General features: G+C 36.4%; 1 protein-coding gene across 1 annotated transcript in view; it reads right to left on the reverse strand.

Moving 5' to 3' along the window:
- The window catches only part of Uev1A (Ubiquitin-conjugating enzyme variant 1A), a 45,871-nt gene that overhangs the window by 14,277 nt on the left and 13,677 nt on the right, over positions 1 to 17,917 (reverse strand). The window contains exon 2 of the mRNA XM_081745962.1: positions 11,354 to 11,496. Coding sequence (XP_081602088.1) covers positions 11,354 to 11,496 — 143 coding nt within the window. The remainder of the gene's footprint in view (positions 1 to 11,353; positions 11,497 to 17,917) is intronic.

The following is a 17,917-nucleotide window of genomic DNA, read 5'->3' on the forward strand; positions in this document are numbered from 1 at the left end:
TTGTATACCCCCCCCCAAAAAAAGTGAGGCATTTCGATGTATTTTATCAATAGTATGCATTATTAAAACAAAACAATATTTAGAATTTCTTTGATTGCAATTGCATAATAATAATAACACAACAACCTATTCAAAAATCACAAGAGAAACATTCGTAAACTTATTTAAAAAAAAAAGTTGCTTTTGTAGTATAATCTCTTTGAGTAATGAATGGGTAATTTAGGTCTGAATATACAAGAGTGAAACGTGATAACCCAGAAATGTGTGTTCATCAAGATTTTACAAACACTTACACTTTTACGAACATTTTTAGTTGATTTAAAAAACCAGCTGCTTTAAACCAGCCAACCCTGTTACGAACGAAGACGAATGTTCTCTACACCGTGAATTTTCATCAGCTACAACAGTAAGAGATTAGAAACTTATTGCTGCCATTGTGGAATTCATTCCAGAAAGAGGAAATACCTTTTTGTTTGATAAAAATAAACGGGAAAATGATAAACTATTGAAAAACATAGTTCTAGTCGGTAAATACTCTGTGTTATCAAACATTCAAATTATTTTTTAATGTAATAGCATTTACTGCTGACCCCCCCCCCCCTCCAAAAAAAAAGTTTTAATTTCATTTAAATTAAGTAAACGCAACGGTAGTTTCAGGTTTTACATTCCAAGAAAAGAAAGAAAAAAAAAACTACTCTCTCTATATATAATGGAACTCTGAAAATTCTAATGCTAAGATAACGTCGTGCCCACCGAACCATGATCGCTCGATATATATACGAGGGTCGGCTGATAAGTTTTTGGCTCGACCTCCTTCTGAATGTACTACCGTTATGTAGTTGATGTCATGTGAAATGTTGATCTTTTATATGTTTAAGTACCAAATTTCACGATTCTATCATGAACGGTTTTTATTTTACAGATAATTGAATGAACCATGGCGGAGCCAGATGTTAAATTCACCAAAGAGGAGTTGCGAGGTGTAATGAAGTTCTTCTTCCTGCAACAGAAATCGCCCAAGGAAATCCATGGTTACAAGCTAGATACATTGGGTGGACAGTGCCCTTCATACTCCACTGTGAAGAAATGGTGTGCGAACTTCAAGCGTGATGAATTTTCAACAGAAGATAGTGACAGGTGTGGCAGGCTAGTGTCAGTGTCAACTCCGGAAAAAGTGGACCAGATGCATGACCTGATTTTGAGCAACAGACGGATTTCGTTTCAGAAGATAGCTTACAAAGTGCACATATCCAAAGAACGTGTTAGGTTAATAATCCATTATCAGCTGGACATGCGCAAGCTTTCTGCGAAATGGATTCTGAAATGTTTGAACGCGGATAAGAAACGCGAACGTGTGAGATCATCGCAGGTGATTTTACGGCATTTTGCGAACTCCAAGGAGGATTTTTTGAATCGGCTTTTTACCCAGGATGAAACGTGGTTGCATCACTTTGATCCGGAAACCAAACAGCAGTCATGCGAGTGGCGCCACTCAGGATCTCCAAGGCCGAAAAAATTCAAAGCACAAAAGTCCGCAGGGAAGGTGCTTGCCTCAATATTCTGGGATAAGGATGGTGTTTTGCTCTCAGACTACCTTCCAAAGGGCAAAACCATAACTGCAGAGTATTACTGCAGTCTGCTGGCTAAGGTAAAGGACGCTATTAAAGAAAAGCGCCGGGGGAAAGTTGACACGAGGTATCTTGTTCTTGCAGGACAATGCTCCAGTCCACAAGGCTGGCAGAACAATGGATTTTCTGAGGGACCTAGGGTTTCAGTGCATTGACCAATCACATTACTCGCCAGATCTTGCCCCTTCTTACTATTATCTGTTTCCAAAACTCAAAACAGCACTGAAAGGACAGAAATTTCACAGTGATGAAGAGGTGATAACAGCTGCGGAAGTTTTTTGCAGACCTTGAGAAATCTTCTTTTTAGGAGGGGTTGGAGAAGTTGCAGCATCGAAGTGCCAAGTGTGTTGACCTTCGAGGGGACTATGTTGAATAGCCTCAAACTTTCATGCCAGCAGCTCAAGTCCTTCTGGGTCGGGCCAAGAACTTATCAGCCCACCCTCGTACATATATAGCATGTATTTTCATTATTTAGCAAAACGCGAAATGCTCCCTCAGAATTTCAGCGATCCTTTTAAAAACAATTGTAAGTATGCTACTATTTATAAGATTATACTGTCTGATACGTAAAATATGGCAGAATTATTAGTAAATCAGTTGTAGTTGATGATTCGATGATTTCTATTCATGTGTTTTTACATGAAGTAATTTACATGAATATAGGCGGAAAAAATTACAAACAAGGTTCTAGAAAATATACATGCAGTTATTGTACACTAACAGATGTACTGATATCGCGACACAAAATTATAAATCGATAGTTTTGTTTCCTCACATAGAATTGAATGGAATTTGCATGTGTTGTACGTATATGCATTAAAGAAAACATACAAAAGATGATCTCTCCGCTGGTCTAGCGCCCAGTGCGTATTCCTCCCACAATCTGTATCAACGATCACAATCCACCGCAAGGTACATGACATGGATATACAATATCAAGTTGCAAAGACGAAGCACCTCATAAGAGACCATAACGCTTTAGCACGACACCAATGGTGTCCTAAACATGCAACAAGACTGCTGAAGATTGAAAATATGTAATATGATCAGATGAGTCATCGTTTACATTATACACGTGTATAAAACCACAGGCCGTATTTGTGTGTGGCGGACGCGCGAACAAGCGTATGGTTCACAATGTCTCCACCCAAATGTGAAAACACGGCAGATGCTGTGGACCGCAAATATCCTAGTTTTCAGTGGTCTTGCACTCGCGCTTATTGGTCGCATCACTGCCAGTGATTGTCACCATTTTAGGGGAGATCATGTGCATCGCACGTTCCAGATGCTGCTTACGGGCAATGACGCCATGTGCCAGGATCATAATGCGTCCATACACAGCCGTTGCGGCGAGGTTTGAGACGAAGCCGAACATCTTTCTTGGCCCACCTATCTCCGGACCTGAACATAATTGAACATATCTGGTCCGTTTTGGAGGCACGAATCCTGCGCGGATTTTCGCCTCCATCCTCTCTCACGGAACTGAGTGACACACTGCACAAAGAATGGTGTAATATTCAACCTATCATTCACGGTGTCTATGACTATTCCACGTCGTGTCAGAGTTGTTCTGAAAGCGCAAGGTAATCCAATGTCGTCTGGTAAATTGCACTTTTTTCCGGGTGCTTCTATTATTTTGATTACCACCTGTATGTTGTTTGGATATACGCATTACGCTCTGAATGCATGAAATAATAATAAAAGAAGTCTGGACATGGATACAAAAATAAATAAATAAATAAATAAATAAATAAATAAATAAATAAATAAAATAATAATAGCGTGACAAAGTTGCTCCAACTTTAAGTTACGCAAGTTGTTTGTTGAACGATAAGGACTACGCTCTGAATTAAGAAGTATTTATTTGCCGAGGAAATCTGAATATATATATAATATCGTTTGTCAACTATATGGATCGAAATCCGGAAGCTGACATACATGCATTCACCTATACATAGCTCTAAAAATAATAATACCTAGTATGGAGGCTAATATGTATCTTATAACAATCTTAATCATTAAGCTCGGATTAGTGCAAACAACTGACTTAGTTGAAAATGGCTAAATTTATCAAATAAAACACGAGACATCACATTTCGTTAATTACCCAAAACTGGTGCTGTAGCCTTTTGCTACTACTTAATAGGGACTAATCACACTCAAAGAAGTGGAATTTTGATGGAAGAAAAGATAACCTAACAATTTTGAGTCGAATGCAAGCAATGTGTTATTAAGTCATGAGCCAGTTCTGTACTCATCAAAATTCTTTCGGCTAGGATAACGAAAAAGATCTTGCATCTTCTACGGATACAAGTACACTCTCTCGAGTTCTCTACCAAATCAATCCACCTACCTTTTTTCCCTAGTTTTTGGTGGCGTCATTTTTATTCTTCCGCTTGACACTTTGTTGCTTGCTGTTTGAAATATTCAGGTCCTATTCCATTACTTAATGCAATATTAATTTCAGAGCAAAACAGTACCTTGGCAAATGCAGAAAACTTTGTTCAGTTAAAGAATACGTACACACGCCTTTTAAACTCAAATAATATCTTAAAAAAACATGGATGATTTTAAGGAGTTCTTTCGTTATCAATAGAACTAAAAGGTAGTTTCACAGTTGTTTCGAAAGTCATGCATGTTTAGTTTCCTTTCTTTCTGTTGGGATTCAAAACTTCTCAACCTGGTTCGAATCCCTTTGTTTAAAAAAAAAAATCATCTGTTCGAATTTTATGACTCATTTCCTTCTTAATTTCTTCAGAAGTGAAGCTTTAGAAAGTTCCAAATACCATGGAAATGAATAACCTGAACATCTTTTTCCTTTTTAAGGGTACAAAATGCTATTAAATTGATACTAAAATAAACTAAATAAAGCATCTATTCTTTCTATAGTGTGCGTATTGACGAAGGGATGCTAGGGATTTCGCCCTGAAAAACTGTACGCTTCCTTAAAGAAAATTTTCATCCTTCGCACGGATAATTTTTGTGAGGATAAAAAGGGGAAATAATTTTTATTTTGTAGAAGAAAGTACTACAATTAGGAACAAATCTTGTTAAAGAAATGGTTTACCAAAACTACGTTATATACTTACCCTGTTTGTGTATTGGTCCTCTGCACATACAGGATTACTTAATAGATCATTACCAAATTTAGTCAGTATATAGAAGGTCAAAAAATTAGGTATCGAGGTCGATTACAGAGGCAATATTCAAACCGACAGTAATAGAAATAAGTAATTGCCCCTTTTAACGTTAGTCACTGTAGAGCAAAAACGGTAGCATACATAAATGGAGAAGCGGTTTTCTGCAATCGATTAAGCATCCCGAGGGTAAATTTTATCTCTATCCTTTACTCCAGGGGCGGATCCAGGACTGACTTCTGGGGGGGAGGCGGTGGATTGTCATACTGCTACTTTTAAGGGCTCCAAACTTTGGGATGGGTTTTATTTATGTATATAAAATATGAAAGTTTCCTCTTCTGGGGGGGGGGGCGATCGGCCCGATCGCCCCCCCCTGGATCCGCCCCTGCTTTACTCTCTACTAAAACCGGAAGCATTAGAAATCTACTACAACCTTCTGTTTTAGAATTGATCTACACAAACCAAAAATAAGAGATAGCGAGATATTTTTTTTTTTTTAAATCGATTTGTGTTCTAAGAATAGGAAAGACTTGCTTTAACCGCCTATCAAGTTTCAGACATAAACCACTTTCAGGTTTAACGCTGATCACCATAAAATAAAAACCTCAATAGATAGTGAAAAGCGGTTTCCTATAGCAGAAAAACGACCACTTCCGGTTTTAACGGTGATCGTTAGAGTGAAAATGATCATAGATATCAAGAAGTTGTTTTTTGAAATTAACTAAGCGTCCCAAGAATATATTCCGTCTTCACTCTAATCTCTCCACTACAACCGGAAGTGGTATAAATTTACTACTACGTATAATTTCAATATTAATGGAGAAAATATCACGCCATACAAATCACTTCTCTACGTGGTGTACACGTATCACTATATATAGATCGAAGAAGTAGGTGCATGTTTGCTCATCAAATTCCGTACAATGCTTTGTGGTGGCATACATATATGCTATATGTGATAGCTGGGTGTATATAAGTGAATTCATCCTACTTGGAGAAAATATTCAATTCGCACCACTGATTCTATTCGTTTTCAAGTACTCAAACGTTATGCAAAGAGTTGAATTTCCAATTCGTCTTTCTCTCGTTCTTTTTAATATTTCAGTCCCACAGTCATTGGTGCTCCCCTACTGCAATTCAATCAGTTGTTTGTAAACTTTATATCGCTATTTCCTGATACTTCTTGATAAGTTTCAATAGACATCGTGAATTATTTAACGATGTAATTACAAACTTAAATTAATATTTTTGACACAAAAATTTGTTAATTATAACTAGTGTTCGCTTATTTTTAAAATTTAAACCAAACAAACTCATACATACAGTAGGAATCCCTATGTTCGGATTTTCGTGCAATCATAAAATCTTAGTGCATTTGCCAAAGACGCAGGTATTCTTCATGCATTGACTAAGGACTCTGCAGAAACATCTAATATACTAAAAAAGAACCTACTTCATTTCTAGGTCGCCATCAAACGAAATCTCCTTTGCGGCCCGTAACAGGTCTTTTTTGGAAGAGCCGGTGCCAAATACGAATTAGTTGTACCTGTAGATAGTGTTTTACAGGTCCTGATAGGCTGTAATTTGACTAGACAGAGCCGACCCGTGGCTGGACCAAGGGAGTTATTTGCCCTAGACCCCGCGCCACACGGGCCCAGAATCATAGGAAAAGATATGCTGTTTAAGAAAAGTAACAGTTTACTCTTTCTGATTCATTCTTGGAAATAAGAATATTTAGAGATGATGAACCATCATTTTCTAAGCCACTTTTACAAGTGTTGCCATTAATATCGAAAACGTACTCATAAAGTTAACATAGGCTACGTTAAAGATAACAGTAATGCATATCCAATTTGAATTTAAACTTTAACACTGCATAAGTTTGTTAGATTCGTGTGTACTAGGCAAAAATTAATAGGTTATTGAACTCTAAATTTGGATGTTCTATATTCAATAAAATCGAACACTGCGTATAAGAGTGTTTTCGCAAGTGAATTCACCGATAACTTATTATGTTACGTTAAGACTGGAGGGATCGATTCCATCATTGTTGCACCGAATGCTACAACTCTGGTTTCTGATCTTATAGAATGTTATTCTAGTATTATATAACAGCAATCTATTGCATTCTCCTCACCATTTCTATTACAGTTGTATCTGGGAAACGCAATTTCAAAGCTGCTAATAATAATAATAATGAACGCCTAAGAACATACACAAAGCAACAACGCTTGAATGGATTTGACTGATTTCTTATCAAAATGAAATAACGAAGAAATCCACAAATATGAATTGTTGTAGAAGACGACTACGACCAAAGGTTCCTTTCTTTTAAAGTTTTTAAAGCTAAACCCTCTTGGGTCAAATAAACAGTTTACAATATGACTATAAAAGAAGTAACAGTAGTAATGGAAATAATCAGCTTTTAGAAATCCGTTATACGCATCAAATTAAATATTTTGAAGTCCTATTAGTACTATTAACTAACAACTTAATGTCTAGTTCTTGTTTCTTATATATATATATATATATATATATATATATATATATATATATATATATATATATATATATATATATATATATATATATATATATAGTGTGTCTCGAAAGTCCCCTGACAGTCGTTTGGGCTGTACACTCTTTATGCTCCCAATGTTAAATGGAAATGCAACGTTGCCATTCACCTGGACCAACACAAGTGAATTAATTTACTGTCTTTTTCACTAACACGTCGATAGCCAGTCCGCATTTCAAATACTAACTTCATTCATTTATGTTGTGGGTCCAAGTAAATGGCAACGTTGCATTTACATTTAACATTGGGCGCATAAAGAGTGTACAACCCAAACGGCTAGTCCGATTTTAAAAAATTCTTTATTTTAGATTGAAAACAGGATATTTGGAGACGGTTTCCCTCTTATATTTTGCTGTGACTCTGATAATAACAGTTACCCTTTGTCAGGGCTTTTGAGATACCATCTATATATATATATACGAGGCCTGTCTAAAAAGTATCCGACCTTAATTTTTTCCACGCAAAGTAGTGATTCTCAGGCGGCGCCACCGTACACGGTGGAAGGAGGAACCTTAATGCGCATGCTTGAATTTTTTTCACCGCGTTCGCGTGTGCCAGTCGTGAGCTGGTGGTCGCGAAGTGAGGTGCTGTTGGTAGTGTTCGTCGGATTTAGTATTTCTCGCAAGATGACTGAACGAATTGAGCAAAGATACTGCATCAAATTCTGTCAAAGGCTGGGCGATTCTCAAAGCCAAACAATTCGTAAGATTCAGCAGGTGTTTGGAGAAGATGCGATGGGTGTAACACAAATTAAACAATGGTTCAACCGATTCAAAGATGGCCGCAAAGATAGCGGCAGGCCCCAAACTGCTCGGAATGCAGCTGTTGTTGAGCGGGTGCGAAATTTGGTGATGGCAGATCGCCGTTTGACAGTGCGGGAGATTGCAGAAGATGTTGGAGTGAGTAAAGATTCTGCACATGCAATTTTGCGTGACGATTTGAACATGAAACGAGTGGCTGCTAAATTTGTACCCAAGTTGTTGTCTCAGGAGCAAAAAGACACCCGTTACGCTGCTCACTCTCGACTGATGTGCGGCCATCTTTGAATCGGTTGAACCATTGTTTAATTTGTGTTACACCCATCGCATCTTCTCCAAACACCTGCTGAATCTTACGAATTGTTTGGCTTTGAGAATCACCCAGCCTTTGACAGAATTTGATGCAGTATCTTTGCTCAATTCGTTCAGTCATCTTGCGAGAAACACTAAATCCGACGAACACTACCAACAGCACCTCACTTCGCGACCACCAGCTCACGACTGGCACACGCGAACGCGGTGAAAAAATTCAAGCATGCGCATTAAGGTTCCTCCTTCCACCGTGTACGGTGGCGCCGCCTGAGAATCACTACTTTGCGTGGAAAAAATTAAGGTCGGATACTTTTTGGACAGGCCTCGTATATATATATATATATATATATATATATATATATATATATATGTGGCTGGGATCTAAAAGAACCAATGTCACTTTTTGGCAAAAATGAGATACTCTTCAATTTTAACGTCTATAAATGGATGTTTTCTTGTACAAGAAGAGCAAATGTTAACACCAAATAGTTTCGAATATATACCATTCATATTAACATTTGCTTTTCATTTTAAAATATGTATCAGGTGTTCTAAAAATAGCGCCCACGGACCACATGCCATTATTCTAAAGTCAAAATAAAGCATTATATATATATATACCTTTCGAGTAGTCGTCTGGAGATACAACTTAAACTATGTAGCAATGTTACAAATAAAGAAACATAGATTAGATCTACCAATTTATCAAATAGTTATCTCGATTCTTTCCACATGGCAGCTAAAGTCTATACTGCTTAACACTAGCAGCACTTATTCGTGTAGCAATCGATTCAACTACTTGTTGTATTTGTAGAGTAATGCTAATGGCTCCAAGTTAATCTGCGACGTTGCCACATTGTGAAATTTTGATTCTCCATAGCGGCTGAAGGAGGTCCCGGAAGACATACCATCATAGAACATTTTCGCTTTATTTTGGTCTGTAGAATAATGCTCTGTGGTCCGTGGGCGCCATTTTTAGAACACTCGATATATATATATATGTTGATGAATAAATGAATTGTGTTGCACACCGCGGAACGATAGATTTCAAAACTATGGGTTTTCATATTAACATCGAAAGTGGCAGATGTATAGCTTTTGGCTCCAATAGAGGAATAAGGTCTAAGATGAAACTTGTTGTTGACACGTTGAATCCATACGGAAGAATTCATCTATTACAGTTTTTAATTCAAAGGATTAGGATTGAAACGAGAAGTTATTTAGATTTCTACAGCTTCCAGTTTTTCTATAAAGATAAGGGTGGAAACAGAATCTATTCCTAAGATACTGATTTCATATACCCATTTGTTTTAATTCAAATTAAACTGATGCAATGTACGGGATATGCTGTTTAACATATACCAAGTACTATATTGTAATGTTCCGGAGTGGATACTATTATTATTATTACTCTAACTTTGTACTAAATATTTAGGGAAATATTACTTTAACTGATATTGATAGTTCAAGCTAGCACAAAAAAATTATTCATGATGGATACAGAATTCTCATCTATCACTGGCCCTACAATTTAATTTGTTCCAAGCTCTGCAAATCGACGGAATGAGTCTGTGAATAGGCATGACCAAGGAACAGTGCCCGAAAAACCGAGCTGTTATTGAGTACCTCTATAAAAAGGATATGACTCCCCCCCCCAAAAAAAAAGTCTTGATATGTGTCAATCGTTGAGGAACTGTGCAACTTCTAATGCTATTGTGAAGAATTGAGCTGTAGATTTTTAAAAAATGTCAGACGTTCATTCATGATGAACTCGCTCCGGTGCATTTTCAAAAATAAGACCCTGAAAACTTTGATGTCATCCATGACACAGTACTGTAGAATCGAAGACCTTTGGTATATTAAAAAAAAACTATTGGCTTACAAGAGTCTCTAATAGGGTGGAGCGTTTTGCACTTTTGTTGGAAATTCGATGACGACTAGTGCGGAAAAGGTGCCATTAGTCGCACCGACCTTACTGATTTTTTAAATATATTTTTTTGGACAACCCCTTATCCTGCCCCAACGGACTTAAAGTTTTTTAAGTGTTTGGTTAGGCAACACGCACAACACCAATGACAGAAAAGCTACTTGTCGTTTTTAGAGTTACCTGATGGCTATAATACAATTATTTTATTATACTATAAAATAATTGTATTACTATAAAGCTGTATACTATAAAGCTGTCCGACAAGAATAATTGAAAAGTTATAGAATTATAAATAAATAAAATCACCTAGCTGAATTCGAATCTGGTTCAAAAATAATGAATTCCCCAAAAAAGAAACAACACACATGGCTATCGAAAACATTACGAAGTCCTTCTCCAGTTGTATGGATAGATAGTGAACATTTCAACAACCCTCCCTCTGTTTTACCTACCACGAAGTTTTCTGCATTTACCAAGGTACTACTTTGTTCAAAAAGTATAATTACATTAACTAACAATGAAGGCACAGGAGTTGAATATTTCAAACAGGAGCTGCAAGCTGTGGTCGGAAGGGTTTTTTTACTTCCCCTTCTAATACTTCGAATGCATTGTTGTCAAACTGACTATTTTAAGGGCTTTAGAAAAATTCACGAGCAATTACATACTCGAGAAGTGTACATTTTGTTGTATATAGCAAAACAGTTGTATACCGGGAAAGGCAATTGACCCTAAGTACAGATAAAATTTCCACTGCTGAGAAGAAAGAAAAGAAAAAAAAAAAAAAACGTTGATAGTGTTGCGAAAAAAAAAAAAAAAAAAAAAAAAAGACAAGCCACTGTATGCACCGGCTGATAAGTATCCGATTGAAACACTCGAAGTAATTGAAGAAAAACTGTCAGAAGAACATTAGTAGATAGTTCCATACGCTCGAAGTGTTCCATACGCTCGATACGTAATTATACATTATGTTCAAAGTATAGTGAACTTCTTACGTCTATACTACAATTACTTACCCGTGGTGGTCCAATTATCATGCCCGTCCAATGTGTGAGAGTCATATCATCATCACTTTCTAAGCCCCAACTAATGGTTCCATCTCCAACGCCCTTCTGGCCCTGCTCCAACTCCTCCAGAAGGCGAAAATTCCTTGGCACGACTAAAAATGCATAGAAAATTACATCAATATATAATGTATTACGGAAACAAGTGTTTCAAAATACAGTACACCCCACTTATAACGATTTTTCAAGGGAGCAACACAATGAGTTCTTTATATCCGAACTGCGTTGTAAACAAACTCATGTATTTTTCCGAATTATGGAAAAAACAGAGGATCAGATAACAAACAAATACGTTCAAAAAAGAATATACAGCAGCATAGCATTACATCTAAAGATAATTTTATTAATTGGGTTGTTATCTAGCCTATCATACATATTGAAGTTCTTCTTGCCTGTTCAAGAAGTACTCTGTAATTTTCTTCTAAACCGTGTCTGCGGCTGCTGATCGTAGCACCGCCGCTTCCACTTCTTTAAATGCCCGAAATGCATTTGTCCAGCACCGTGTTGGTGTTCGAAAAGATAGCGTTGCAGGTTTTCCAAACTTTGGATCGCTTCTTTGAAACGCACGGGTTGTTTCACATTTTCCACTTCTCCCTCATCATCGGAATCTGCTTCATCTTCCTTCGTAGCTTCCCTCATGCTTTCCATAACTGAATTATCAACAACGGGATCCCCAGTTACAAGTGCATCATCTGCAGAACGTACTCGACAAAAGTTGAAAGTGTGTTCGGCGGGATTTCAATTTTTTAGCCATCTCATTTTATTTCAATTTTTCCTCTTCAACTTTGTCTATAATTTTCACTTTTGTCTGAAGAGATATGGCTTTCTTTTTGTTTGCCATCTTTCAATCTAGTGATGCACAAACAATGATTACAAAAATCAGCTTGCGGTATGTTCCTACCTTACAGCTACCGAAAAGCGCACCTCATTTTCTTTCCGCGTCTAACACAATGAGTTCCAGTGTAAACATAGATTTATTTTTAATCTCGACCTTAAACTCTGGTGGACGCGCGCTACCGAAAATTTCTGCACCCGGGCCGATTTCTGCTGTCATCCGAGTGGGAGAAGTGAGTCATGTCTGGTTTGAACAGCGACAACAGCTATGAAAACCAGTTTTGCGGTACCTCAATTATCCACGAGCAGAAGAAAAGAAAACATGATCCCGTTCTGAAAACTTCGTTATAAGCGGTCTTTACGGAAAATATTGTTCGTAGTATATGGTCATTTCTTCCGTTTTAAATGAGCGGTGTGACGGATTTCATTTATGTTCGTAATATCCAATAATTCGCTATTTCCAAGTTCGTTTTAAGTGGGCTACACTGTACTTGAGATTCAAATGTTCTGAAAATGGGAGGCACATTCAAAATTAATATTAATTTATTGCTATCCATGAGACAGCAAATAGCTACCGCTCATGCCACTAGCAGATAAGTGCTCACGCTTGAATAAAGTTCTAATTGTGCATTTTATTTTAATTTGAGGACGCTGAATGCAATGGAAACTACTTTAAATAAATTTGTCCATAGTTTAATTGTATTCAGCATCCTCAAATTCGTATAAAAATCACAGAACTTACCCGAAAGTGGGCACTGTCATGAGCAGTTGTTCGGACATATGTTCAAAAATAATTCCATTGAATTCAGCGTCCTCAAATTAGTATAAGAAACGCACTAAGAAATTTATCCACCCATGGGCATTTTAGATAATTGGCATGTGTGATAGGACTTTTCGAAATAAAAAATGTATTTAACGGATTCCCTAACCATTTCTGTATTCAAGAATTGCATCTTAAGAGCTAAGCACAGAGTTTTAAAATCAGTTGATATTCTTTATTAACGTAATTGTACAATTGGAAATATATTATTTCCCCTACGTCGATGTTTTGTGTTCATTTACACTAGTATTCAATAATTAGAAATAACAGTGAAAGATAGAGAAACTATATGAAAGAACTTGTAATATCGCAATTATTGCCTCAAGTATTCCCGCTTAAAAAAAAAAAAAAAAAAAAAAAAAAAAAAAAAAAAAAAAAAAAAAAAAAAGCTACCGCCAAGTAATGGAGGTAGAATTGCAACAAAAAGACCAATGAATATCTTTCTGAACGCTCAGAGCAGCTTTTGCTGGTAGTGTAGGTGGCAGTGAAAGCGACTGTGAGTGCTAGATGTAATATTGGAGCAAGGCAAGGTAAAAAAAAATGTCCATATCGGTGAAGCTGAACATCCCCCAAGGAGTCAACAGAATAGTTCAGTAGTGGACGTTTATGGACAATCATAACGCAAGAGGATCGGTATTTAGCTCTAACTGCCAGACGACAACTTCTAACGATAGTTGCTAGATTTCTCCACCCCCACCGGAAGGACTGTGGCTTCCAATTTTGTTTACTTGGCCCTCCTCTTCGTGAACTCAGCATACTTCACGCCCCCGTCCTTGCCGCTTGTTGGTCTCAACCCTTTGTGATTTCAGTTCCAGAACTGAATTCTCAAAGTTTCAGTAATAATAATTCTCATCCTTTCCAGCAAAACTTCTGCATACTATTGTAGTGCATTATTATTTTTTACTAGCTTTGTTCCTAATGAATCCACGATTTTTACTTAATAGTTGTGTTTGTACGGTATTTAATTTAATACCTCTTGTTGTAACAGTCGTAATATGTAATTCCGAATGTAGTTTATTTCTTGTCAGTAGCTTGCCTGTTCGCCATGCTCCTCCCTCCCTCCTCCGCTGGGAACCACTGAGCTATATCTTGTATAAACGGTTATATGAGGAGGAGCTATACACGTGAAGACCTAGAACTATATAAACAATTGACCGCCGCTTACCGAAAGGTTCGTGCCACTTGAAATACTGCACACAGTGACTGTGTGAAATACTGCACACAGTGAATACGAATCCTGCGTATACTGTTGAGAAGTAAGTCCAGGTACAGTTTACGAAGTGATTCTCGTCATATTCTGATCAGGAGAGATGAACGGTGCCATTCAGAGTAAGAAGGTCCGGAATCATCTTGGACATTCGTTCTCTTACACAGTTCCAATAGAAGCTTAGCTCAAATGGCGCAGCAAGTCTCTTCGGTTCATTTGTTTTCCAACTTGAGAGGTACTCCCATGCGCAAAAAAAATTGCGCGTATACTGTAACTCAAGATTTTTCGCATTTATTCCATTTTCCTTACGTTTATGGGTAAAATTCAGTTATTAGTATGTGGAGATAATAGAAAGCAATTCATCTAAGGAGATATTTCCAAAAAATATAATAAAATAATAAAAATATAAGCAAAAAACAAAATTATGCTCGGTTTTGTGTATACTGGCAACGATGATTTCTAGGGATTTTTTCAGTAGCAGATCACAATTGCGGAGGGAATTCAGTAGGGGAATCGAGAAGTTGGATCAAGGAACTTGATAGTGGACTAAAATGTTGCATTTATTGGTTAAAACCTGCCAAATATAAATTAGCTTCTGTAACTAAGATGTCGTACGAAAATATAGAATTAAACAGAAAAACTCGTATCTTAAGGTTCGAAGCGATACGCACCATGGTTATGAAGATTATTTCTTAAAAAAAAAAGAGCCAACACAACGTAGCCTCCGTGGTTAGGTGGATAGTGGCGGAGTCGTAGTTATTTTATTATTTTGACACCACATCGAATCCCATCCCATCTTTTTTTTTTTTTTTTTTTTACAAAACATTATAGGAAGTGTATAATTTTGATGTTAATAAGAACCGAAACAATATAATAAGGAAATAATTTATTGGTAGTATCCTTTAATCGACGTATTTATTCAGTATTAGAATACGTGTACTATTGGAAACAGTTATTGTTTTCAGTTTATAGTCTTGCATGTAACTTCCCGTTCTTGAACAGCAGACAACTCACTTCGGGTTTGTGTGTCAGGAAGAACATACGCGACCTTGAAAGTCTGTCCAGTCTTACCCCTTGTTACATCGACCTGATGTTAAATGATCGTTTATGTGTGTGTGTGTGTGTGCTTGTTTTTTGCTTTTTAGAGCATTGACTCTCTCTCTCTTTTTTTTTTCATATCCACAAGTGCAAGAATGCTTTTGTTGAACGTAACTAAATTATACAGATCTATGTATACGGAACACGAATATTTCCAAATATAGAATGAATATGAACGATAATCATACCATATTTCTACATTATATAGTAGCGTGAGAAACTGATATTAAAATGATATAACAAACAGGCATAAGCTTTTTTTTCTAGCATGGCAAAACATTAAACGTAACTCATTAAATTTTGGGAATTACAAATGATCACCTTACGTGTCGTTGTATTCCTATTCTTTTTCACGTTCAAGCGACGAAAGAAGAAATTGTAGTAATAGTGATAAAAATCGAATTCGAGATTTCAATGAACTCAAGTTTCACGCCCCCACATATCGAAAAAGTGATTTTGATGTCTGTCCATCTGTTCGTTTGTCGGTTCGTCATGCTTTTACATGCATTCAAATAGAGGCCATACTGTTCGACGTATCTGGACCTAAGTCTAGACATGAAGTTTTTATAACACTTTATCGTTTCGAATTCTATATTCTCCGACACATAAAAATAAGGGTAGTTTACTGAAGGATGAAAATTTAAAATAATTAAATTGTTTCAAAAATAGCTGTAAAGATTTTGCTTATTTTTTTTACAAATATAGTTTGAATCATTGCTCTGAAAAAATACGTAAGGTGTAATTTACTGTATGGGATGCGTTTTTTCGAACAATTTTCTCAATCACATTTTATAAATAAATGTATCATTAATAACCTAACAATATGACACAACTCGTTCGTCCTGTAAACATTCAGAAGGGTAGTTTAGCCTACTCTTCGACGATTCCCCATTAGCGCCTGACCCAATTTTGTTCATATTTCATAAATAAATGTCACATAAATAACCTAACGATACGGCATAATTCCATCATCCTAAAAAGCTAGAAGTGGTATAATACTTTTCGGAGTAAGATTTACCCTACGATTTTGTGGAGAACGACTCAGGCAATTTTGTTCGTATTTCATAAATAGCATAACTCGTTTGTCCTGAAAAGATACAAAAGGGATATTTTATTCTTGGGGATGACTTTTTTGACGATTTCTCAGAAAGTACTCAGACGCTTTTGCTCATAGTTCACATACAATTATTTCCTTAATAATTCTAATATATGGCATAAGTTATTTCTAACAGAAATATGACCAATGGGTACTTTACTTTTGGACATAAGTTGCTTCGAACAAAGTTTTCCAAAAACACATTATTTTATTCGCATTTCCCAAATAAATGTTTCAGTAATAGCTGCAGCCTAACACGAGTCAGTTTAAGAAATTCGAGCGAGAAAATTCAGTGCGTTTCATCCGTACCCATTCTTAAATATATTTTTAAATGTTACACCTAATCACAATTTTCCTAACAAAATCGAAACTTCTATTTAAATGTGCCTTGTTGTTGCCAAATGGTTCAAGTCCATTGGTTCTGGATTTGATTCCCGGTGAGAGCTAGTGTATTTTTATCCAACGTTAAGGTATAGGTAATAAGTAGGTGCAAAGAGAAAAGTGTTGAAACAAGCCTAACCAACCTAATAAATAATACAAAGAAATAATACAATATTACGAAATTATAGAAGAAACGTTGTTAATATTAGATATTTGCGTGTGAGATTGTCCAACCGATGACTGTCAACTCCAAAGGTAAGAAAGTGAAACATCCAATACCAGGTTAATCAGTGGTCTCTAGGTAAACCTATCCTACTAGGAAGTGATTGAGATACCAAAAAATGTTGTAATCACTGGGAGACATGTTAGGAGAATACATTGGGTGAGAGGCTTTAATTCATGAATAGTCTGCACCTTCGTTGGTGTATTGAAGTGCGTAGGTGGTGTGTGTTTAGCACATCGGGTTCCTTTGTTGTTAGTCCCAGCTTTCTAGACCGGATGCAGTTATTCCCGGTAGAAAATACAAATATATATATATATATATATATATATATATATATATATATTTCTATTACTATTAAAGTAAATAATTACACTCATTCCCTCAATGTGATACTTGCTTGTTTAATTGTATACAGAGAGCTGATCCGTGGAAAAATCGTTCATAATAATAAATAAAATAAACTCGACAAATATTCTTGTAAATAATAGGTAAAAGTTTGCGTCACACTGTTCATTTTACTGGGCACGCCAGTGTGCCACGTTATCCGGTTGTGGCACACTGGAATATAGGGTATGGCTTTCTAATTTTTCCCAACTATTTTAACTGCTTCAATTGAAATGAATTTATAATAATAAGAGAGTGAATTTAGTCTTCTTACCCTTCGATTTATAAATAAGGTCCGCTAGAATTGTATATATAAAAAATAATAATACTCAGAATTGTATAGAGTGGTTTGTTTTATTCGAAATGACATACTTCCTGCAACTGTTTGGGTTGGAATTATTTGAAATCAAATCTTTAAGTTTTACGACCCACGGTTATACCGGCTAGGCTAAAGGACACGGTGATGATGAGAA

Source organism: Thermobia domestica, chromosome 18 (genome assembly GCF_964235325.1).
Source record: "Thermobia domestica chromosome 18, izTheDome1.hap1.1, whole genome shotgun sequence".
NCBI lineage: Eukaryota > Metazoa > Arthropoda > Insecta > Zygentoma > Lepismatidae > Thermobia > Thermobia domestica.